This window comes from Cetorhinus maximus, chromosome 16 (assembly GCF_964194155.1).
Source record: "Cetorhinus maximus chromosome 16, sCetMax3.hap1.1, whole genome shotgun sequence".
Taxonomy (NCBI): Eukaryota; Metazoa; Chordata; class Chondrichthyes; order Lamniformes; family Cetorhinidae; genus Cetorhinus; species Cetorhinus maximus.
In genome coordinates this window covers 59,847,073-59,871,860 of record NC_135894.1, presented here as the reverse complement: position 1 = coordinate 59,871,860, position 24,788 = coordinate 59,847,073, and the positions used below count along the sequence as shown (strand labels likewise).

Below are 24,788 nucleotides of genomic sequence, written 5' to 3'. Positions count from 1 at the left end.
AAAACCTTACACTCAATAGTATCAATAAAAGAGGTCTTCAAGAAACTAAACCTAATATCATTTTGGAAGATAAAAATCTACTTATGAAGTAATAATACTTTATGCATATCTCATTTTTAAAAATTTATCAGATGTCAAATTATAACTTGGAATGCATGCCTTACTGAGGAAGGCTGGATCAAACTATTAACAGAATTGTCAGGATATAATAAAAAACTTATTTTGACTTGTCAAAAATTAAATTATCCCAGTATTGGAGTACCTAAAGTTTTTGAAGGCATTAAATCTAAATTGTAATGTCATTGATTGCCAAGTACCTGACAACACACACCCACACTGATAATTTGTTGGGGAGTGGAGAGAGTCGACCTGTTGCAGAATCAGGGAGAAATGACTGCTGGCCCATGTTAAAAAAACAAGCTTTAAAATAGCATATCATCCAACTATGAGCACAGGAGAATCTTTAGAAATGGGAAAGTTTAGAATATTAAGTCTTTATAATATGCAATAGTGATATACATGCTTGGTGATTTTTTTTCACATAACTGCTGCTTAAAAAATATTCACAATGTTCTCAACACCACTTCTAGGTGAACATGAACAGTGACAGCATTGATCACAGTTATCGTTATATAAACTTGTGGACGGCTACAATGGAACCATATGATGCTTGAAGAAGCCAGTTCAACATAAGACATATAATAACTGTAAATTGGTAGATATCCCAAGAAACCAAGCAAAGGTAGAAAATGCCAACAAGCAAAGGTAGATGAATTAATGGAAAGACAAAGTAATGGTCAAAGAGAGAGATTTTGAGGTGGCTTTTGAAAGTAGAGGAAAAGTTCCAGAGTTAAGAGTCAAGACAGCAGCTGCTAAAGGGCTGGAAGAGGTCACAAAGTTGGGATAGGCGAGGCTGTGGAGAAACAAAACTGAAAATCTTGAATTTGGTGAATAGAGGATGGAGAATCAGTGGAAAGAAATAATAGGTGAGTGGGATTTACTGCAAGTAGGACATGAGTAGCAAAGTTTTTGGACAAAGTGAAGTTTATGCAGGGTGGACAGCTCAGTTTGTTAAATGATATGGCCTAGTTTTGTCATCAATGTTGGCTGCAAGGAATAGTGTCTATTCAGGGTGGCAAGTTTCTGCCATGGGTCTTTGTGTAACTGAACTGGCTGATTCTTAACCCGCAGAACTTTGGGCACATGGGGCAGGACGTTGTAGGACCTGGAGTGAAGGATTTGTTTCCTTTTCTGCCGCTGCTCTGCCTCATCATTAAGGCATTAGGGCTGGATGCATGATGCAGCTTGATGGACAAGCTGTTGCCATTCTGAACAGTTGGTAGCAAGCCCCTCCCAGAGCTTCAGACTGTCTTTGAAGCATTTTCTTTGTACTCCCCTGGAACATTGGCCATTTGAGAGCTGAGAGAACAGGTCCTGGTAAAGGAGATGGTTTTTGGCCATACAGATACAGCGGCTAGTTCATCGAAGTTGATTTTTTTAGGAGTTTTGCCTGAATGCTTGTGGACCTGACTTCAAGAAGGACACTAGCGTTTTTTCAACAGAGAAAAAAAATCATCCTAGTGGTGTAACATGAGCTCCAAATGGAAAGACAGGCTTGTGCCTGTTAAGTTCCAACCCATATGTAGGTCATTAGAAGGAGGCAATCCGTTGATGAGGGAAGAAGTGGATATCACCGTTCTTTAACCTTGAAATTACACTGTATGATACTAGCAAATGAACATGAATACATTAGATGACCACTAATTTAACTGATTAATCTCACTGTTAAAATAGTGGAAGAGGTGATTTAATATAAATGCGCTGAATGTTAGTGTGTTAATATCACCCCACATTATTTGTGGGCTGTTTAGGTTTCTTCCTGAAAAAGAAGTGGTGAAAGAAAATCTCAAAACTAGTTGAAAAATTATTGTATCTGGAACAGAAGACGAATCAGAAATCAAAAGCAAACTTGAAACCATTCTTGACAGTCATGCAGTAATGAACTAATCGGAGGCCTAGAAACAAAGCAAGTGTTTGAAAGACACAGTTTGATTAATTTTTGTACTGCATGTCATCTTTCAGGATGATAAAACTAGTCTGGTTCAGATATTTAGTTCAGTTTGATGTTAATTTAACCCAAGCCTGTCAAGCATAGATGCAGAACTGAATCTCTCAAGTTATGTCCTGAAACTCCTTCAGCAGAAGAATAAAATTGTCATTTAGTTCTGTTATGATCTCGGCAGAGACTAGTAACATTTTTTTTTGGAAATCCGAAGACCCAGGTATTTACTAAAAAATGAAGCCAAAAGGTTCACTGTTAAAATGAAAGAATTTTACTACACAAAATGAAATAACACAAATATTAATAACTACCCTCTATCTTAAATAGTCAGTTATATTAAAGATATTCAAAGAACAGTGAACACAGTTGCTTATACTCCAAACTGAACTTCTTAACTCAAATTTCCTCACCACACCCATTTGCCTTACACCCCCAAAAAATTTAAGTTGTGTTGCTGACAATGTCATCAGGGCACATTTTTTGAATGTAAACTCTCCTGAGTTGCTCAGAGCAATGTTCAGGAGATCAATCCTTAATTTTTGGAGACTTCCAAACTATATAGGAGAGTTTGCAACCATGTCTGATGCTGTTGCTCAGCTGCTCTTTGGAGGCGGCCAAAGCCTTTTCACCTTAGATGGACCTGGATTCCGCGGTTCCACCGGTGTGTTCCTAGTACCTCTGCCATGGATATTATTATCCATATTATGGTATAGTATAACCTTCCCTCCCTTTAAAAAGCACTATTTAAGGATGGAAGATAGATAATGCTGGGTGAAACCCTCCATGCCCAACCCCCAAACCTGGTAACAGATTGCATTCCTCATTCTTCTAATTTCATCCTCATCCTGCAAACCTGAAATCTGCTTATTTATTTCTCAAGCCTGTATTTAACCTTTACCAGAACATTGTCTATTTTGAGTAGTAGGTAGACCAATGGCATGTTAATGGGAATGGCAGAAACATTACCAACAGCAGCATGTCTGAAAAACTGGAGCTTGAGGCTATTGCCTGAAATTATTGAACACAATATTGAATCCAGAAAACTATAAAATGCCTAATCGAAAGATGAGGCTGTGTAATCAAGATAGCTAGGAGAGTTAGTAGGCTTAGAGTGGATATTGGTTGATAGCCTACCCCCAGAAACTGAAACAGAAAAATTGAAGAAGGGAAGGGAAGAGTCAGACCATATGAAGGCAAGGGAAAGATTGAAATTGGAGAAAATCTTCCAGTTTGTGTGAGAGCAGGAAACAGTTCTGATGCAATCATCAATTAATTGGAAAAAGAGGTGAGGGAGGGGATCTGAGGACTGGAACAAAGAACACATCCCACAAAAGGCAGACATAGTTAGGACAGACGCTGCCAGGCCTTCTGAATATTTCCAGTATTTTCTGTTTTTATTTCATGTTTCCAGCATCTGCAGTATTTTGCTTTTGTTTGGTATAGCTAGGACCTGTATGGGTTCCTGTAGCAACACCTTTTACTTGGAGGAATTGAGTGGGGTCAAAGGGGAAGTTGTTCAATATGCGAACAAGTTCATCCAGTTGTGGAGGGTGGTGTGATGGATGGAATCTGGTTGGGCCCAAGTTCAAGGAAGAAACAAGGAGCCCTCAAATCATCCTTGTGTAGGATGGAGCTGTAGAGGGATTGGACTCTATGGTGAAAAGGAGACCATTAGGGTCAGGAAACTAGAAACAGCTAAAGTGGTGGAAGACATTGGAAGAGTTACGGATGTAAGTGGGAAGAAACTGAACAAGGGAAGGAAAAAACAAAGTCAAGACGGGAAGAAATTCATTCCATGGGACAGGCTGGGCCAAATTAATTGGTTTACAGTGGTGGCAGTGGCCCTCAGGTAGGTCTAGGGTTGGGGGGGCCCCTGTGGGGAGGCTTAGATAAATGATAGCAGGAGGGTAGGGTTAGGGGTGAGAATGGCACAATTTTTCTGCCTTTCTCCCCCTCTAATTATTTCTTTCTTTCTTTGCTTCATTATTCCTTATGTATTGCTCACATACTTTCCGTTGTCTCCTTTGTATTTCTCTGATTGTTTGACTCTTTTCCTCACTCTCTCTCCCTTTCTCCAGAAAAGTAGACAAGCATAACATTTCGAATAAAACCATAACTTGCTGTGATTTGTCAGATATACTATGGCAACAGCATTGCTGCAAAGGTTTTTTTTTTGACGATATGCATTTATAACCACAAATGATCTTATTTCTGGATATTTTCCTTCATGGTCACACTGAAGAATTTGGTACCAACTGAATAATCTTGTCTTTTTTTCTTGCATTTTGTGGAACTGGAAATCCATGCTCTGTCAAACAAGATGGAAAATCTGAACAGCTGCCACCTCTCTCTTTAACTGTCATCCGTTATGGAACTGCCCATAGTCTCACATTGTGTTTTCTATTAAGCCTCTTCATATCAAAATATTGAAATTATTTTATTTGACAGCAGTGACTAATCGCAACCTTTCTGTTCTCTTATAGAGCTCCTTCTCAGCTTTACTGTATTCTGGATATTACCTGTCTGATTATAAATATATATCTTTACAAAGTGGCATGTACTGAAAGCCTCACTCAGGAAAATTAGTTACACCCGCCCTGATGCATAGCATCTCTCTAACCTGTCCTCTCAATATATTTGGTTCTTGTGTATCTCTTAGCCCACAGACCAGTCAGCTTGCTCAAAGATGATACAAATTCAATTTCTTTGGTATGCATTATATTTGTGTTAAAATCATTATTTGACACAGTTTAAAAGTCAGCACAGGTGGGAACTAGAAACTATAGCAACAAAGACTGTGTTGTAGCACACATATCCATTCATGTGCTGGCATGCTACAATTGTTTAAAGCACCAGTTAGCATTCAACATAAATCTTTCTTCTCAGACTAATTTTTCCAAACCACAAACAATCTGTCCTTGAACACTCAGTGATGTGATCCCAGTAGTCATGTTGGGATCACGACTGCTGATGTCCTCCAGAGCTGACCCCAGTGAAGTATTGAGGAGTCAGGAGAAGTTATCTAATTAGCACAATGCCAATGATCACTAATAGCACAATAGGCACACCTCAGGTGCCCATGTGCCCCAAGCTTCAGGGTGTCTAGGCCAGGAGATAGAGCTTTACACTTTAGAGCCATGTATTTATATGTCAGATTTACAACTGGCTTTCTGAAACAGATTGATAAATGTAACTAAGATAAATTGACAAAATTAATGGTTTATCTACTGACTTACCATCTGATCTGTTTCACTAAGGATAAATCAGAGCTGAATCTTAGCTCTAACATCTTGATCAAACTTCTGAACATCTGTCCTAATATTTCTAACATTCGACTCCATGGGCTGAATTTTCCGTTCATTGGGTGGGCGGAGCTGACCCAATCGCGATCGGGGCTGCACCGCCATTTTGCATGGGCGGGCCAATTAAGGCCTGCCCAGCGTGACGTCCACACAGAAGCGCTATGCGCTCTCTGTGCAGGCGGGGGGGAAGCCCTAAAATCAAGAGTGCGCTCTTTCCTGCATGCGCACGAGAAAGCGCACTCATCTCCCTGAGGCTAAGTGCAGCCTCAGGGAGATTGCCTCGACTTTTAAAAAATATTAAAAATAGAGAAAAAAAATCCTTTACATGTCCCCTCATGTGACAATGTCACATGAGTTGGGACATGTTCATAATTTCCATAACAACTTTATTACAATTTTTAAAACCCTACATGAAACCTCATCCCTCCGCTGGATGAGGTTTCATGTTTTTTCTAGTTGCCGCCGGGGCTCCTGACCTGCCCGCCAACCTTAATTGATCATGTCAATGGTCTCAAGTGGCCATTGACAGGTCAGAGGGCCCGCAGCTGATTTTGATGCGCCCCCCACCTTCTTGATAATTTAAACGGGATGGGGTGATGTCGGGGGTTCCGCCCGACATCATCCCGCATCATTTTACGCATTGGCCAGCGGACTCCGCCCCCTGCTCACCAACGGTAAAATCCTGCCCCATGGGTGGAATTTTATGGCCCCTCCTTCTGGTGGGATTTTAAGGTCCCGCCAAAGTCAATGGACTTTTAAATGGCTTGCCGCATTTTCCAGCTCCACCCCTGCTGTGACAGGGCCGTAAAATTCCGCCTCATGTTTTTATCTGATTACATTTTGTGAAGACCATTGAGAAATTTTATTGCATTAAACAGCACTGTATAAATGCAAGGTGTTGATTCCTCTTTGCCAACAAGCTAGCTGGGGACACCTATGAAATGTTCAGAGCTTACCGGTGTAACTTAAATGATCCTAATATCAGGTGAGCCTTGGGCCTATTTGTTCAGAGATCAACCAATTGTCTAGAATCCTATGAAATTGTGTACCAGCATGAATCAGTTTTTTCCTGGAGGCATGAAGAAAATTGAAGGAGAAAAGTATTATTAACAATGAAACCTATGCTGCCTCTTTGTACCATTCAAATATGATGCCAGTAACTGCTATATAATTGCAGATTTCTTCATTAAGTTTACATCAGTACAGACAGGTGTAAATTCAATATGAAAATAATGCATAGTAGAGAACAAAGATGCATGGGACACCTACAAATTTTCTTGGTTTTATAAATTAAAAAATTTATTTAGTTAAAATACATTTTTGTTTATTATTTTTTCGTTTGATATGTGCAAAAGCAAGAGGGTGGAATGTAATGTATTTAACTTAGTCTACTTGGGAGGAAGATGTTTATAGTTCATTCAGATGCTAGGCCATCTTCCTTGCTCTTAGAATGAAATAAGCATTTCAGTGTTTTACAGTTAGATATTCTAGGACTTTAGAGTCATGTATTTGTACAATAGATTCATATTTATGAAAAGGGAGGCATGTTGCCAAAGCTTTTCATTTTGCACTTATCAGGACAAATGCAAGAATGCCAAATTTCAAATGAGCACAGAGTTTAAACCACAGGAAAAAAGGGGTGCTAATTGGTTTGCATGAGGACTCTGATTAGCTTCATTTGCCATGGAAAAAGCATTGGGGAACTATAGGCTCCCCATGCTTCTGGGTAATTAAAAAAAAGTGCAAGGCTTCAACATATTCTGTTTGTTTGCAGAGAACAGGCCCCTGCATATAAATGTAATAATTTCTAGCAAGCGTAAATGAGGCACGGTAAAAGCTCGACTGATTATTTTAAATTGGTTGTTAGTGTAGCTATTAGCACACTCAGGACCATTCAGCAAGTGCTGCTCAATCATGGAATCACTTCGAACAGTAGACATTTTGTTTTGGGTTTTACAAGCATGAGTACAGTCTGTACTGTGTTATTACAAACAGCTGGAGGAACATATTATTTGATTTGATCAGCCAATCACTGGGGCATAAGGCCTATGTAGCTGGCATCACACCAACACTGAAATTCTTACGCAATGTTGCTCAGTTGTCTAGTAGACAGGACATCTTTTGGACTGACAACAGCATCCTATTGGTGGAAAATACCACTTGCGTTGTCACAGCATCATAACAGTGTTAAAAAGCTTGCTTAATCTGTTATTCAAATTTTGAGATTCCCAAATTGGGCATGAACAAACAAGAGGTGCTCTTTATCCAGGCCCGAAAAAGGTAAAATGTCAATAAGGGGCTTAATATATGCCTGCAGCCCTGATTCTTCATCAGTTTTACTCAAAACAGTCAGCACCATCGCAGGCCACATGTGGGGAAACCAACCTTACAGATCGCATGCAGAAAAAATGTAATTTACTTACCTGTAAACCACAATCCTGATTGTTCCAGAACCCTCAAATTCCTTCCCTCCCAAGGCCCCTGACTCCAAACCCAGAACCCTCAAACGTAGATTTCCCTCTAGCCCCAACCTCAACGCTTCCCAATCTGGAGCATCCCTTCCCACAGGACTTGACCTCCACGCTTCCCCCACCTCCCCCAAAGGCTGTTGACTGCTCTTCCCTAAGCCACCAACATAACTCCCACAAGGCTTGTGACTGCCATCTCAAGACCCACAATATCCCAAGACACACGATAAGGTAACTGAGACCTGCATTATCTTCCAAGACCCTTAACTGCACCTATGAGAATCACGATTCCCTCTTCCAAAACCTGCAATCCCCATGATCTCTTCAAAACTAGGAGCTTCTGAATTTCCAGTCAACCATATTTGCCCATTACAGAAAGACTGAAACTGTTAAATAAAAAGAAGGATGCTTACAATGTATATTTTCAAGGTGTTTATTAACAAAAATAACAGAACTGAAGAGTGAAATATTCCCCTGGTTTATGATCAGTTGCAATAAGAAATGCATTTAGATCAGATATGATATCAATCACCACTCAGTAGGTTTTTTTTGTTGTTGAGAGAAGTTTAATGAGCAGCTTTCAGTCTGGGAGGGTGTAAATTGTATTAAATTAACTTGCTCTTAAATACGTCAAATTGATCTTCTGGAATGTTATTGTTTAATTTACAGTTTAGAACAAACATTTTCCTATTTTACTTAACCTCAGCACTATAGTGGATCATTTATTTAGGGCAAGGGGCAATCAAAAGCCTAAAGTAGTAAATGTGATTGAATTGAGGTTCATTTTGTGCAATGGAAAGCAGAATATATAAATATTTGGCTTTGATTCATACGTCCTTGAGAACTAAGATAAAAGCAAAATACTGCGGATGCTGGAAATCTGAAATAAAAACAACTGGGAGAATGGGATGGAGTCCTTTACAGGAGAAGCAGGGCGTGAGGAGCTATAGTCGAGGCAGCTGTGGCAGTTGGCGGGCTTGTAATGAATTTTGCTAGACAGTCCATCACCAGAAATGGAGACAGAGAGGTCAAGGAAGGGAAGGGAGGGGAGACATAAGGACTCAATGTTAACTCTGTTTCTCACTCCACAGATGCTGCCAAACCTGCTGAGTTTTTCCAGCATTTTCTGTTTTTATCCATGAGAACTTTTCATCCTGTGTTTTCCATAGGATAATAATGATTCTGGAAGTGAAGGACAATCACTTGGAATAGTTCTTGAACTCACTGCATCTGGTTATTTCAAGCTGTTCTTTTACTCTTTGCTCTCTGAACAGTACAAAGACACATAAAAAGTATATTGAACTATTTCACATCTTTGCAAATGTGTAGGGCAGATTTACAATTTCATACCTTTATGCAACTCCTCTCCCCAATTTGTATCAGTATAATTTACAATTTATTACTTGCATAGCTTCCTAAATTTAAAGTGTGTCTTAATCATCTCACATCTAACATTATCACTAGCATAAATTGCATATCAACTGATCTGTCTACATGCAGTATCATCTTTCTTTATTAGTTGGCAACTTGTTCTACCAAGTCATTTACAGTATCTAATATGTAAAATTAAAGTTGTCAAATTTGAAATAACTATAGGTGAATTACATATCTTTGGTTTCTGAAATTTAAGCTTTTCTAATAGTACATATTAATACTGTACATGTTGCTCAATTGAATAGGTATATTACTTCCCCCGAAAGGGAAACTGGACATTCCGCTGGTTTTTGCACCTGATGATATGGCGTTTTATGAGGGTCTGGTGGTGGTCCAAATTAAGAAGCAAAATGGAAGTAGCTGGCCTTATGAAATGGGTGAAGTGACCAATAGCAAACTTAAAAGGTAAGATGAATAAATGAACATAAATATTTGTTTCAATAATTGTTTAAAGGAACAATTGAACATATTAAGCTATCTTGCTACTCTTGATACAAACACTGGATGAGATGTGTTCTGGCTGTAGATTATCGCACAGCAATAATCAAACATTAAAAAGAAGAAAAGTAATGCTATAGAAAATAAATTTACCCGATTGTCAAAAATCTCTACGCTGATAAGTATTTTCTGTTAACCATTTGCTGGAGAGAAATGACAAATCAGCTGTAAGAATTGGCCCTTTATTGAAGTTGGACAATTTGAAGTTTAAAGGTCCCCGTGGACAGTACCTGATGGGGTGACATTGGGATTGGCTAGGAGATTTTCACTTTGTGGGTAATTTATTAATTTCCCTCAGTGCTGACCATGAGTTTTCAGGTTCTAGTTTTAAAATGCTAGCCGCTAAATATTCAAGTAAGAATAGGATTGTGTTTAAAAGGGATAAAGGACATTGAGCCTCTGTATATACTGATCTTTTAAGTTGATAGAAAATTTCAGATCCTGTAAGATTTAAGAACAGAAACTTAATACAAATAAGTCATTTTGATTAGGTGTCTAAAGTAAAGGACAGGGGAAGGTTGGATTTCCAGAAAGCACTTGATAAAGTTCTTCATGAGAGACTGTTAGCTAGAAGTTCACGGAATTAAGGGCAAATTGTTGATCTGGTTTGGAAATTGGGTGAACAGCAGGAGCCAGAGAGAAGGGATAATGAGCAGGTGCTTAATTGGCAGGCAAATAGTAACAAAATCAGAAAAAAATTAAGCACGACGACAACTTAGCTCCAACCCTCCCACTTCACGATTTAACAAAACATTTAACATCATAATTACATGGAAATGAGGGGCTGTTCTAATAAATTTAACATTCATTTTCATTTAATGCCTCCAGAGGGCATTTCTCAGAGCTCAGGAGACTTGCCAGTGCAGAAGGTGGCGAATTTCAGGTGCAGTCCATGGGGCCTTTAAACTTCTAATTGTCCAACCTCAATAAAGGCCCAAGTAGTACAGCTGATTTGTCATCTCTGTCTAGCAAATGGTTAACAGAAGTAAATTTATTTTCTATAGCATTACTTTTCTTTTTAATGTTTAATTATTGTTGTGCGATAATTGCCATGACTAGTGGTGTCCTGCAAGGATCTGTATTTCTGTATTGTGCCTCAACTATTCATCATATTTATTAATGTCTTAGATATTAGAATGGCAAGCCACATAGCTAAATTTGCTGATGATACAAGGATAGGTGACATTGTACATACCGTAGATAGAAGCATAACATTACAAACCAATATTGATAGCTTAAGTGAATGAGCAGAACTGGCAAATGGATTTCAATGTTGGCAAATGTAAGGCCATCCACTTTGACCTAAAGAGGATAGAATAGAGTACTTCTTAAATGGTGAACAGCTGGAATACTGTGAGCAATTCTGGACACCACACTTCATTAGAAAGGATATATTGGCCTTGAGTACAACATAGATTTACCAGAATGTTACTAGAACTCCATTGATTAAATTACGAGGAGAAATTACACAAACTAAAATTGTATTCCCTAGAATTTAGATGGCTAACAACAACTTCCTACATTCAGTTAGTGCCTTTAACATCATAAAATGTCCCAAGATGCTTCACAGGAGCATTATTTTTAAAAAATGACACTGTGCTACATAAGGAGATATTATGTCAGATAACCAAAATTTTGGTCAACCAGGTAGATTTTAAGGAGTGTCTTATAGGAGGAAAGCAAGGTAGAGAGGTGCAGAGGTATTGGGAGGATATTCCAGAGTTTAGGGCCAAGGCAACTGAAGGTGCAGCCACCAACGGTGGAGCAATTAAAATCAGGGATGCTCAAGAGGCCAGAAGTAGAGGAGCACAAAAATGTCAGAGTTACGAGGCTGGTAGAGATTACAGAGATTGAGGGGGGTGAGGTATTTGAAAACAAGAATGAGAATTTTAAAAGCAAGATGTTGCTTGACCAGGAGTAGGTCAGCAAGCACACGTGTGATAGGTGAATGGGACTTGGTTTGAGTTAAGAAGTGGGCAACAGAGTTTAATATTGAACATAAATTTACAGAGGTTAGAATGTGGAAGATCAGCCAAGAGTGCATTAGAATAGTCAAGTCAACAAGGTATGTATGCGGGTTTCAGCAACAGATGAGCTGAGACTGGGGCAAAATTAAGCGATGTTACGGAGGTGGAAATAGGCAGTCTTAGCGATGGTGTGACTATAGGTGGTGAAAGAGTGGCTTGATTGAAGTTTTCAAGTTATTAAGGGGAAAGATAGGGTAAATAGAGCGTATCTATTTCTGCTGGTTGGGGAGTGTAGGAGTAGGGGTCATAATCTAAAATTTAAGAGGGAAATTAGAAAACACTTTTACACACACAGGCTTGTAGAAGTTTGGAACTTTATTCCCCAATTGCCAATTAATGTTATATCAATTGTTAATTTTAAATCTGAGATCGATAGATTCTTGTTAACCAAAGGTATTGAGGGATATAGGGCAATGGCGCACTATGGAGTTAGGTCACATATCAACGATGATCTCATTGAATGACAGAATAGTATCGAAGGGCTAAGTGGCCAATTCCTGATCCTATGTTCCTAAGTTTATTCAAAATTCATTACTTGTGGGTGAAAGGGTTAAAATTTATAGTAACGAGTAGATACTTGAGCTACAAGTATTATTCAAATAAGCATTTTAGAACTAGGAAGATAATTCACTTCCCTTTTTTTTCAGGAGTCCAATATTGAATTTAAGAAGTCAAAGAGATTAAAAATTGATGCAGTAATGATGAACTGTCTCTAGGTGTCTTTAGCAAGCTTTCTACATATAATACATTATTTACTAATTATATCAGTGACATCTTGTGGCAGAATATCAATACTACAACAAACTTTGTGTCAGCTCGATTTTTATCTTTTTTTTTGTGAACTGTGTTATTGTGAAAATGGGCATCATTAGTGTTGGAGAATAAAACACTTTCCATTTAGGGCATACCTTGTCACTATTAACCATTGTCAGGTCAGGCATTGTACAGTCGGGTGCAGAGCAAAGCTCCCTTCTTCTCCTCTTCAAGTGTTTGTCTCAACTCCAACTACAGAACAGCCCTACTTCTACCAGACAATAGTAGGTGACAATCTGTTAATGTTGCTCTGTAACCAGTCTCTTGAGAAGTCCATTTTGTCTGTCATTGACTCTTTACTAAAATGGATGCTATTCCTTAGCTATAAAAGGGAGGGTTACAGAGCGTCTTTATTGGCTTGAATTTTGTGGTCAGCGGTGAAGCAATTAAGCACATTGCTCACCATGAAGCACAATTCCCACAAAGATCCAGCAATCTCTGTGGCATGTATTTTACTTTTCCCAACATTAATTTGAATCTGATGCCAAGTCAAGGGAGCTCCAGGTATCCAACAACAGTAACCAAGCTGGATAAACAGCAAATCACATTGAAGAATTCTCACTAACAGCAGACCAGTAAGTAAAATGCATTAATTATCCTTCAAGTTTTATAGCTTTTACAGAAAGTGAAATAAAGATTTGGACGTAGATGCTAGAAGCTGAATTATCATAAACTTTAAACGGATATGATGGCCCCATCACGGCAGGGACAGGGCTGTAAAATGCGGCGAGCTGTCAAAACCCCGTCCCCGCTGGCGGGAGGGGCCGTAACATTCTGCCCTTTAAACATCACAAACTTCAAAAAGATAACTTTTATTACATTAAAAACAATGGAATTTTATCATAATGGAAAAATTTGACATCGCACAAATATAAAATTAGCTTTCCAGCACCAGAGAGGTTGTTAAAGGTAGTTACAACTTATTACACTGTTAAAAACCAGTTACAAGTTACAAATCATTAACAAGGCAGAACTGTTTCAGGGATCTTTAATAGTGACATCACAACGTAAAACAGAAGTTGCTGTCAGTTGACTGATTTCTAAAGATGCTGTCTGCAGGATTTCAATAGTGCACCATGTGGAGGGCCAGGGAACGACTAATAGCAACTTCTGTATCTCCATGTTTAACTGCGCATGTGTGAGCTCCATTCGAACTGTATTGCTTCAAAAGTCAGCTCATTCAGGAAAGGAGGAAGGCAGGCAAAGGAGTTCCATAGTGCAATTCTAATTCTACCACAGTAATCATTTAATGTGATTGATTTGTCCATTTAACTGACCTAAAGTTTAATTTTCATGTTTTAAAAATTCTGAAGTTGGGCAAAGAGTTTATGTTGAGGATGGAAGAAAACCTAGGGCAGAATTTTTAGGTCGGCGTGCGGGCGCATGCCCAACCGGATCGGAAGCGAAATCACACAAGATGATGTCGGGCGAGTCGTCCCACGCTTGCACGGTATTTCGGCCGGTAGGCGCGTGCAAAAATCAGAAGCCAATTAAGAGGCCAATCAGTATAATTAAAGTTGCAATTGTCTCCATTTTTTTGTGGTCCTTCCAACCTTATGGTTGGCGGATGCAAATCGGCTAGGCGGAGTTTGCATTTTTCATGAAACCTCATCCAAGGAAGGGATGAGGTCTCAGTTATTAAATTTAAAAAAAAAATCCATGGACAGCATTTTTATCATGTGTATGTTCAGGTGACTGATTGTGACGCTAGGACATTTTTTTTCCTGATTTTAACATCTTTATTTAATTGTTTTCAAGTCTTCAGCTCCCTGAGGCAGCTCTTTGCCTTCAGGGAGCTTTCATTCAGCGCTCACCCATGCTTATGTCAGTGCCCGCCCTCCTCCTGCCCCCAACCTGGCAGCGTTAAGCATTTCAGTGCGCACTTCACGCTGGCTGGCCATTGATTGGCCAGCCAGCGTGAAATCGCAGTCCGGGGCCAATCACAGTCGCCAGCCCGTTCCCCTGCTGATCCCAGGCCTGTCGAACATGCCCATCCTGCAACCTAAAAATCCTGCCCCTAATGTTTGTTTTAAACAATGTATTTGTGGTTTGCCATCTTTATCTAGTAATTGGCCTGGAATTTGCTGAAGTGGGACATTTCAGAGTGTGCCCCATTAGTTAGACATATTCCCTCACCCTTTAGCTCAAAAAATATTTGTGCTACAAATAGTTGGAAGTGCCAGCTGATAGCAGGCAGTGAGGTCAATGGGGCATCTGGAACCTTGGTGAATGTTGGGACCAACAGACTATGTCCTTAACCCAATGAGATTTAAGGATTGAGGAAGATACAGAGAAATGACTGAGAAAAGGAGGTGTGTTGATCATAAGTGTCTATCAGCTATAATCATAGGGGTCATGGTAAATAACAAAGGAGACAACGGGCAACCTTGTGTTAAATCCTTGTATAGGCTAAAGAATGAAAAAGTTGTGTATCGCGTTATTACAGCAGTGTCTTAGCATAGTTGACACATATCTAATTTGTTTAGCTTTTATATCGGATCAGGATCACAGTAATAATGCTCTGGTAGAACCCTCTGGACATCTTTACTGTAAGCCACAGAAAAGGGTCAGGAAGAGAGTGGGAATGGGATAGGTTAGCAAGAGAAAGATTAAGCTTTTGGCAGAGAGGGAAAAAATTAAAAGTCATGGAGGTCCATTTTTCCAACACTAATAGATAAAAATAATGGGACATTTTTTAAAAAATGACTGTCCCTTGATGTTGCTTATAGTATATTATATATTCTTATCTGTGTGTTTCATGTCACACGGAGATCTTTTATGTTGTATTGACAACTGGAAAACAATTTTGTAGTGGTCAGGATTGTTTAAAAGCTACTCTGAAACAGTGCCAAACAGACATCAATAAGTGAGAACAATTTGCTCAAGATAAAAAAAAAGTATGGTGGAAGACCATCCACCTTCTACTATGAGGCCTGTTGCATAGCTGATACTGAATGTAGGTACCAGCTGAGCAAGTCTGAGTAAGAAAAATCAAGACTCCCAACTATTGGTTCCAGGATCCACTGTTCAATTTGTGAATGCTCATTCATAGCAAATATAAGTCTCATCTATGACCAAGTAACTCACTGCAAAAAATGAGACGATATTCCAGTTGGCTTCAACCACAGATATTTTACATGTTTCTGAATATTTGATGTTGCTGGTTGGCTTTTCATGTTCCCAGTTATGGTTTTCTGTGTCTTTCTGGTTTTCTATGCCTTTGTGTTTGCTTGTCTTTTCTTGTTTCTTGTGTTGCATTGTCATTCTTCCCATGCCCTGATCTTTTTCTTTTATATTTTTCTTTCTATCTTTCTCTTCTTTTGTCATTGGGAAGTACAGGAGCTAGTTGGTAGGGATTACATGTTATCAGGGATACATCCAGAGCTATAGGAAGATTTTGGGCATCGGGTGAGAGGAAGAGGGGTGTTGTTGAATGGATTTGGCTAGGATGATGGGTTAGGACTCAGGGTGAGGAAAGGCACATGAAGTAGAATGCAAGACATTTGTTACTACAAATCCTATTTTATCCACAATGCCCAAATTCCTATTGCCCCCCCAAGCCCTTCTAATAACACCCTTGCTCCCAGGACACCCCATCACTTCTGTGTCTCAATACTGTCATTCCAATCTTCAACACCCACTTTCCCATTAGCTTCTTTGCTATCTAATGCCTTCCTCTGTGACATACTCCAATCCATAGCTTACCCATGAATTTCTGATCTCCATTCGACCCCAAAATCTTCTTTCCCAACTGCATTGTCTATAACTCTCATCCTTCATCTACCTTCAGTGCTTCTTCCCTTGCATGTTCACCCACATGTTCTGTTTCCCCACCTCTCATCTATGAAGAAACCCTCTAATTGCTTTTATCTTTAGTTTTCACAGATTATATCATTCCCTGTGTTTCATTAGTCCTAATCTTCCTTTTCCCACTCCCCTAAATCCCCTGTTCCCAGCATGGTGGTCCATTGTTGGTTGTGGACTGTTGCCTACGACCCTTGACCCACCTCTCATCTTCCAGACACTTTCCATGATGCAAAGGTGACCTCAAACTCATTTGTTATCTTTGCCAGTGGTTCAGTTCCAAAAGTGCACAGAAAACTGAATTGTCAGTAACTGACAAAGATATCGGATGAGGCTTAGGTGTATGGGTTAGTTAGATTTTAATTGGATGAGAATAAAGCAAGATTACTGCCTAGTAGGTAGACATGAAAATTGCCCCCCACCACTCCCCACCCCATTCCCCACCGCTGCCTCCAATCCTCACTTCTTGGCTTAGTTGTGCTGCCACTGTAAACATTGAGATTGAAGAGTGAAACGATTGAAACTTTCAGTCCAATGTTGCTCGATATGTTTTGTGAAAATAAAAATAATTTGTTTCTGTTTAGCTTTTGTAGATCACAAGGGGGAGGCATTTCTGGAATTCGATGGCTATATCCAATTTATGGTATCCCTGAAGTTTTGTCCACAAAACTGTCCCCTGGTAAGTAGGTAAAGGATATTTGTTTCCAGTGTTATGTCACCAATCACAGGTAAGCTGGTTAACCTACAGCATAACAGGTCAAACTATTAAACTACAGTGCAGCACTTAAACCATTCACAAATACTTGGCAAGGAGAATAGCAGTTGAAACTGTCTTTCATGACAAATGATCTTTACTGGGGAATGCATTCTCTAAAAATAAAATGCAGATCTAAACGTAAAAATGCCCAAAATGATCATCTTAGCCTTGTCAGCAATGCAGAAGTACTACTGTGTTGGCTTGCTGCTGATCAGACTAGCTAGATGCAAGAACCTTTGATGGTCTTAAACCTTACACAGACAACTTATGGAAGGTTATTGTGCACATTTTCTTCTTTGTGTTTTCTCTTAAATAACTATAGTATTTATTACCCTGGGTGTTCTATATGTATCTATGAATATAGGTCAGGCTTTCTCCAAACACTTTTATCTAATGCTAATGGCAATTTATACTACTTTGTGTGTTTTCCACCTATCTTCTACTAAAATCATGAGAGATCCGAGAGCTCCACAGACATTTTACTCTAGGGTTTCCTGTGAACCAAAACCTTATGTATGCCATAAGTAGGATAGCACATCACAGGACCAACAATTACCCCTTAATTACAGTATGGTGCACAGGAGATAATTTGGTTGTCTGCCATGTTTTCTTGTCTGCTCCAAAAGGTGTGAAATACGACAATATTTTCAGACCAAAACTTAGGCCAGGATTTTACAGCCCCATTGTGGGTGGGACCAGCCGTGATAGATTCGGTGGCCCAGCCAAAATCCATCGACTTTCGGTGGGACCGGATGCTCCCAGCAGCGGGCAGGGCCGGAAAATCCCACCTCTAGGGTTAAATGTATTTACATATAGGATTATCATACAGAAGCAAAATGACACACCGAGGGCAGAGTATTACACTCGACGCATGGGCGTGTGTCTGACATGCCTGAGCGTAAAATGATGCGCGATGACATCAGGCGTGCGTCCCGACATCACCGCACAGTCTCGCGATATTTCATTTGGCGCAACTGCGCCAGAGTCAGCTGCGTGCCCACCGATAATTAAAAGACCTGTTAAGGTCATTAACAATCTAAATTCAAATTTACGCAGTTGTCCAACCTAACGGTTGGCAGGCAGGCAAAAAGGCCAAGCGGCCTTTACATTTTTAGGAAACCTTATCCATGAGCGGGATGCGGTTTCCTAAAGCAAATAAACATTAAATAAAAACTTTATTTTTAATTAAAAACATATCCCAGCTCATGTGACAGAGTCGCATAAGGGGATATGTTTTATTAAATTTTTATTCTCTTCATTTTTTTCTTTACACAGTGCTTCAATCTCCCTGAGGCAGCTCCGTGCCTCAGGGAGACTGAAGCGCTCTTTCTCGCGCACATGCGAACTGTGCACTAGGCCCGGCTCGCCCACCTCCACTCGCCCACACAGGCAGCGCTCAGCATTGCCGCTCGTAATCTACGAAGGGCGGCCCTTAATTAGCCCATCCGCATGAAATTGCGGTGTAGAGCCGATTGTGGGTGGCGGTCGGCTTCCCAACTGCCCCCGCCAAGCAACCCCACCAAGGGCAAAATCCTGCCCCAAGAAACTAGTACTACAATACCTGACTTGCACAATACATAGACTGTTGTAAACCCAAAAATAATGACATTTGAAATCCTTAGACTGTTTTTCAATAGATTTTGGATCAGTCTTTGAATGTCGCATGAAAGATGACTACATGGAATCTTCCTTAGCCACGTCATATGGTATAGGCAGTATAGTGCAAAGAACAAGAAGGAAACACCTGGACTATAAGTTACATTGGGAATTGTTTCTTTGACATAAGGGCACACTGCCGCATAGACTGTTTGTGTGGACTCCAGGCTCTGTGCAATGCCTGCTGACGTGTTGGAACCAGACTCCTCCATGCTCCTTGACAGTGACTGGATGCTCTGTTGCAGGCCTGTCAATGCACCAAGCAGCTCCGTGTGCATGGTCATCCACGATCTTCAGTATATTTCCCCATTTAACTCTTCATCCAAGTCCCCTGCAGCAGAACTCCTCTGGCACACAAGGCATCCTTTCTCCCTGCTTAGCTGCAGTTCACTTGTGCCCAGTTAAACACCGTCTACTTATCCTGGCTCTATAGTAGTCTCTAAGCTACGTATAATGCCAGTATCTGAGCAGGTAGCTTAGGATTGTGAGATCAAGTGGTGCTGCTTCCTCATCACTGGTGTGTGCTTGCATTCTCTCTCCCACCTGGCTGTGTTGATGCTGACCGGGTGATAGATCTTGGAAATCTGAAAGCATAAAAGTGGAAGGGATGGATACGCATGAGGGAGGGAGAAAGCAGGAAACCATCTACTGCTTTCAATTTATGGCAAATTTCAGGATTATTAAGGAGTTGATAAGGAGAATAAGGCTGTAACTCATCCTTATCCTCAATATTCTTGCAGCGAAAGATGCCATGGGCTCTGTTGCTGCCAGTCTCATGATGCAGAGCACCATCTCCTCAGTTGGGTGTGTGGATGTAGTCGTGGCAGCCCCCCACCAGTCCCCTATGGCTCCCTCTTGTCATGGGTGCTCTGCTCCTGCTAAAGAGAGGGCAGAATGTCTGTGATTGTGTGGCTAGGTGCCTGGGTGATGTGCCTGCTTCTGCTGAATAGCTGAAGTTCTGTTTAAACAGCAAGAGGTGGGTGTAAGGCTGACTTCATTGGAAGGTGTGTGTGGCTGAGGTGGAGGATATGAATATTAGTTGTGAGTCCTGAATGCTATTGAGCATTGCTGGGCGGGTTATAGGGGTGAGGTGCATTGAGCAGCTTGAGAGACTGGTGGTTTGGTATGAATGAAATGTGATGTGAAGATGCATTTACTGATCTTAGCCATGTGTGTGAGGTTTGTAAACTTCTTTCTGACCTGCTGATCTCTCTGGCGTTCTGCTTCCACTCAATTCTGAGGAAATGCTTTGAAGACATCCTCAGACCTCTTGGGCCTCTCTCTGTCATGTTATTATAATGATATAATCCTTGGGTTTATTTACTGTATAAGACACAAGGCACCAATCACTTATTGGGGGTTCATTTATTAAGACTAGGCACATGAGAACATAGGTATAAAGCTTGAAGACATCAGAGCTGTGTGTGTATGCTCTGCTCAAAGCAAAACTAAGACATGACACATTTCCCTTCGAGTGCTGTCATGCTATTATCCCTTAAAGGCATACTGTAACATCCCCCTTTCTTTTTAAAGATACTTTCCCTCCTTCCAAAGAAAAATAACTATTTACAGTACATGTCCATGTTTAGCTACCATTACAGAAGTGCATAGAACTGATGAATCTATGAGTTGCTGAAGCCTAAAGGTAATCTACTGGTACGCCCAGATCTTGTAATGGTAACCTTGTCTGGAGGTTACTTTAGTTGTTCACAGTGATCTGTGGGATTGTCATTCTTGGATGTTGCTCTTGGCTGCATTTGGGATGTTGTCCTAGATGCAAAGGACTGTGTGGTAGTTGAGGAGCTGGAATTGGTCTGATTTGTTTTCGGTTGCACCTCTGCATTGCGCCTTTGTGTTGAATGACTTCATGGGACCCTGGTTCTGAACAAATCCTTGTCACGTTGACTGGTTGCCAAATACTTTCTGTGGGACCTGGTTGCGAACTTGTTGTCCCAACTGTAAACTTGGCAACTCTGTACCCGTATTTTTATTGTGCATGTTGGTCATCTTCTCTTGTAGCTTTAAAAGCTTCTCTCGTTTCTGAGAGAGTAGAATAGGTAAGAGTTGGTAAATTGGTACACACTGGTGTGCCAAAACATGAGCTCTGCTGGTGATGGAATAGTTGCATTTAAAAGGTGTCACTCTCAGATGTAAAATTGCAATGTGTAGATCTTGCTTGCTCTGTCTACATTTGAGAATTAGGGATTTCACCGTGTGACCCATCTGTTCAGCTAGGCTGTTAGATCTAGGGTAATGAGGAGAAGATGTAGCTTGATCAATATTCTATTTCTCACACATATCCTGAAATGGTTTACCAATAAATTGTGGACTGTTGTCTGTAATGATCTCTCTCAGCACACCAAATAAACTGAAAATAGCACTTAAGAGTGTGTGTGATTGTTGTGTGAAACGTATTGTGCAATTGTACAATAATGGGGTACTTGGTAAAGTTGTCGATGATAACGATGAAGTCAGTGCCATGGACATGAAAAATGCCGAATGTGATTTTGAACCAAGGATGGGTAGGAACTTTGTATAGAATCAATGGTGCTTTGTGCTGACTTGGCATATGCTCTTCACATGCCTCCCACTTCTTGATGACAACTTCAATGTCATTGTTCATACCCGACCAATGGACTGTTTCTCTTGTGAGTCTTCTCATCCGATCTATGCCCATGTGTGAGTGATGAAGTTGTTGAAGAATATCAGGTCACACAGATTCTGGTATGATGATCTGCCTGCCTTTAAAAATGACTCCCCAGGAGATGCCTAGCTCATCCTGATAAGGCCAAAATGGTCTCACGTGTTATGGAAATGCTGAATTGAATCAGGCCATCCTTTGATGATGGTTTTCCAGTTTCTGTAGTGTAGAATCTTTCCCTGTTTCTTCCTGTAGCCGCTGGCATTTGTGTTGTGCAAAGTGTACCAGATTCTTTCGGAGAAAATCTTCAAGTTCGATATGGATGAAGTCAAATTGTAGGTCTAAGGATATACCTGCGGTTTTCACTGACTTGGGCAACCTGCTAAGTGTACCAGATGTGACCATCAAGTTACTTGGTTTGTACCTAATCTTAGTCATAACCTTGAATTTTTATCAAGAGATGTTTCAATCTTGGAAGTGCACTGGCCAATGGCTTTCACAAAATCATCTCCAGTGGCTTGTGGTCAGTCTCTACCACAAATCCTTTGCCCAATAGACAGGCTTGAAAACGCATGATTCTGAACACTAAAGCTAATATTTCCCGTTCACTGTTGGAGTGGGTCGATTGCGTTATGGACAGAAGCTTTTGAAGTGAATGCAAATGCAATCAGTTTTCTTTTGTATAGTAAGGGAAGAAGTATTGATGGTCTTCATGCCACAGGAAAGGCACATCCTTTTTCAACAACTCCCTTAGTGATGAAGATTTTTCAGCGAAGTTGGGAATGTTTGGGGACAAGAATTAAAAATACCTAGCCATCTTCAAAGATTGTCCTTATCTTGAGGAGGTGGCATGACATTAATATCCTGTATTTTACTTGGATCAGGACATATGCCAGCACTGGAATAAATAGAACTGAAGAGATTGACCTGCTGCATGTTGATGGCACATTTCAGACTGTTGAACACCAATCCTTCTTCATGCCAGCAACTTGCATCAATAAATGCAGACTATGGTCATGTTCCTGCTTTGTTCTTCCCACAACAGCTATATCATCTGAGATACAGATGCTTCCTGGTACAGTGCATGTAATGCAGTCCATGTGAGCTTGAAAGAGATCCTGGCTAAGAGCACAAAAGGAAATCTTTGCAAGCAGTATTGTCCAAATGGGTTACAAAATGTAGTAAGCTCATGGGACTTCTCTGCAGGGTGTACTGACCAGTAGCCATGCTTGGCATCAAGTTTTGAGAAGAATTTTGCACCTGCAAATCTTGGATTTAACTCTTCTAATGTGGGTACTTTGTAAGAACAGCATTGCAAAGGTGCCATTCAAATGTCTTGGATCAAGGAATACTCTCAATGATCCATCCTTCTTTGTGACATGTGATCAGGCTGCGCCAATCTGTGTGCTCTTGTACTCTTCTAATGATTCTGTCTTTCTCCATTTTGTCAAGTTCGCCCTTCAATGTGCCTAGTGTGTGGGTGCTGGACTTACATGGTGGATCAATTAACAGACTTGCATCTTCCTGCAAGTGTAATGTTGTAGCTCCCTTGAAACATTTTGGGCATTTCAATGTTAGACCATGAACTGAGGTGATAGAAATAGTTTGTGAGGTTGATCTGCCTTGCGATGTCTGACTAATTCTATGGATTGTTACTAGTGTGAGATCACAACATGCTGGTAGACCGGCAATCGGAGGGCCTTTAGTTTCCACAATGTAGAACATCTGTGACATCCAGGAGGATTGATTGTACTTGCACTCCAGGACTATGGATTCTGCACATGGAATTAGTAAACTGTTGCACGCTGAAAGTTTCACAGTAGTAGGTTTTTCCACGGCCTTCCACGTCTGTGAATACAAGCCTTATAGAATTCGCAGAGGTAGTATGTTGGCACTTTTCCCTGTGTCAATCTTGGCCAATAACGAATAGTTACCAACTTTCTTATGACAGATAATTTGAATCTTGGCAAACACTTCGGATGGTGAGATGGCATCTATGATTTCCACAAGATTGATGGTGTGAAACATGTATTCACCACTCTTCATCTCATCATGCACATCATCGTCATTTTCTGGCTTGTCAATCACTTCATGTATATGTTTCTGACAGGATATTGAATGGTCATTCTTATTGCTTGCAGGCACCCATTGTATACAATTTGTATGGATCAGTGCACAACTCTTTGTAGCTGCATCAGTCTTTGCTCTAGTGCATTACCACTGCCAGTGACCTTTTCTGCCACATGCCTTGCAGAATTGATTAAAAACTGGGCATTTCCTTGGTGCATGCAGAAGTCTGCACTTTCCACAAGGTTTGCTAGGTTTGGGTATCCTAGTGAATGTGTCATCAAGTGGGGTTGTACTTTGGACCTGTAAGCTTTGTTGACCTGAGAGGATCGCTTCGTGTTTACATCCATCCGTGAGTAGCTCTTCGATGCTATATGTTTTAGCCTTGTCTAGCAAATCTTTCTGGAATGCTTCCATGGGAGTGGATGCAATCACCAAATCCACAATTCTGTCTACTAACTCTGCATTTGAAAAATCACAGTAGGTACCCTTTCCTCTGCATCTGCTGATGAAGTTGTCCATGGACTCTGTAGGTTGTTGTCGAAATGATATGAATTCTAGTTGATGAATACGAAAGTTTAACCTGATTCCGAACCAGCCTTCCAATGTAGTCCATATCTTTTGGGGATCCTTTAGCTCTTCTTCAGTTAATCTTGATGTGTCAAGCCTGTGTAGACCTTCATTCCCAATTGCTAGGTGAATTTTTATGGCTTGCTTGCCTTGTTCAGCCACACCTGAATCAAGAAACCATAGTTCGATAAGCTGTTTAAAGATTTTGAATTTGGATAGTAGGTCAGCTGCATCCTAATTCAAACTGGGGAATTATATGGACATTCTGCCAATACTCCTTTTTCTGTAGTACCAGTGTCATATAGGCACTTTTGCACTCTTTTCTCAAGCTCCACCCATGACAACGAGTTGTGGCAGGAACGCAACATGGAGTAATGGCATCTTTGCTTTTTATGCAATTTACTGTTGAGCAACTCTCAAAGGCACCCATTATAATTGCAATCTTCTCTAGCTCGATTTTTAATGTTTTTTTTTGTTTATTGTTTGACTCTCCCTTGCTCGTTATCAATCCAGCTCACACCCTGGTCACTTGCCTTTCCTGACTGAGCTTACCCAGTGCTGGTCTACTGGACGTGCTGTCCCGCTCACAAAACTGATAGGCTATGCACTGCAATCTCACCGTGAGGGATCTGTTTGCCCCTGAGCACTAGCTCGGCGCCGTCTCTTCAAAGCTTTTCTTCACAGTCACA

At 40.5% G+C, this 24,788-nt stretch overlaps 1 protein-coding gene across 1 annotated transcript in view; it reads left to right on the top strand.

Annotated features, from left to right (window-relative positions):
- The window catches only part of LOC144691873 (cilia- and flagella-associated protein 47-like), a 647,761-nt gene that overhangs the window by 528,938 nt on the left and 94,035 nt on the right, over positions 1–24,788 (top strand). The window contains exons 56-57 of the mRNA XM_078560450.1: positions 9,512–9,671; positions 16,993–17,087. Coding sequence (XP_078416576.1) covers positions 9,512–9,671; positions 16,993–17,087 — 255 coding nt within the window. The remainder of the gene's footprint in view (positions 1–9,511; positions 9,672–16,992; positions 17,088–24,788) is intronic.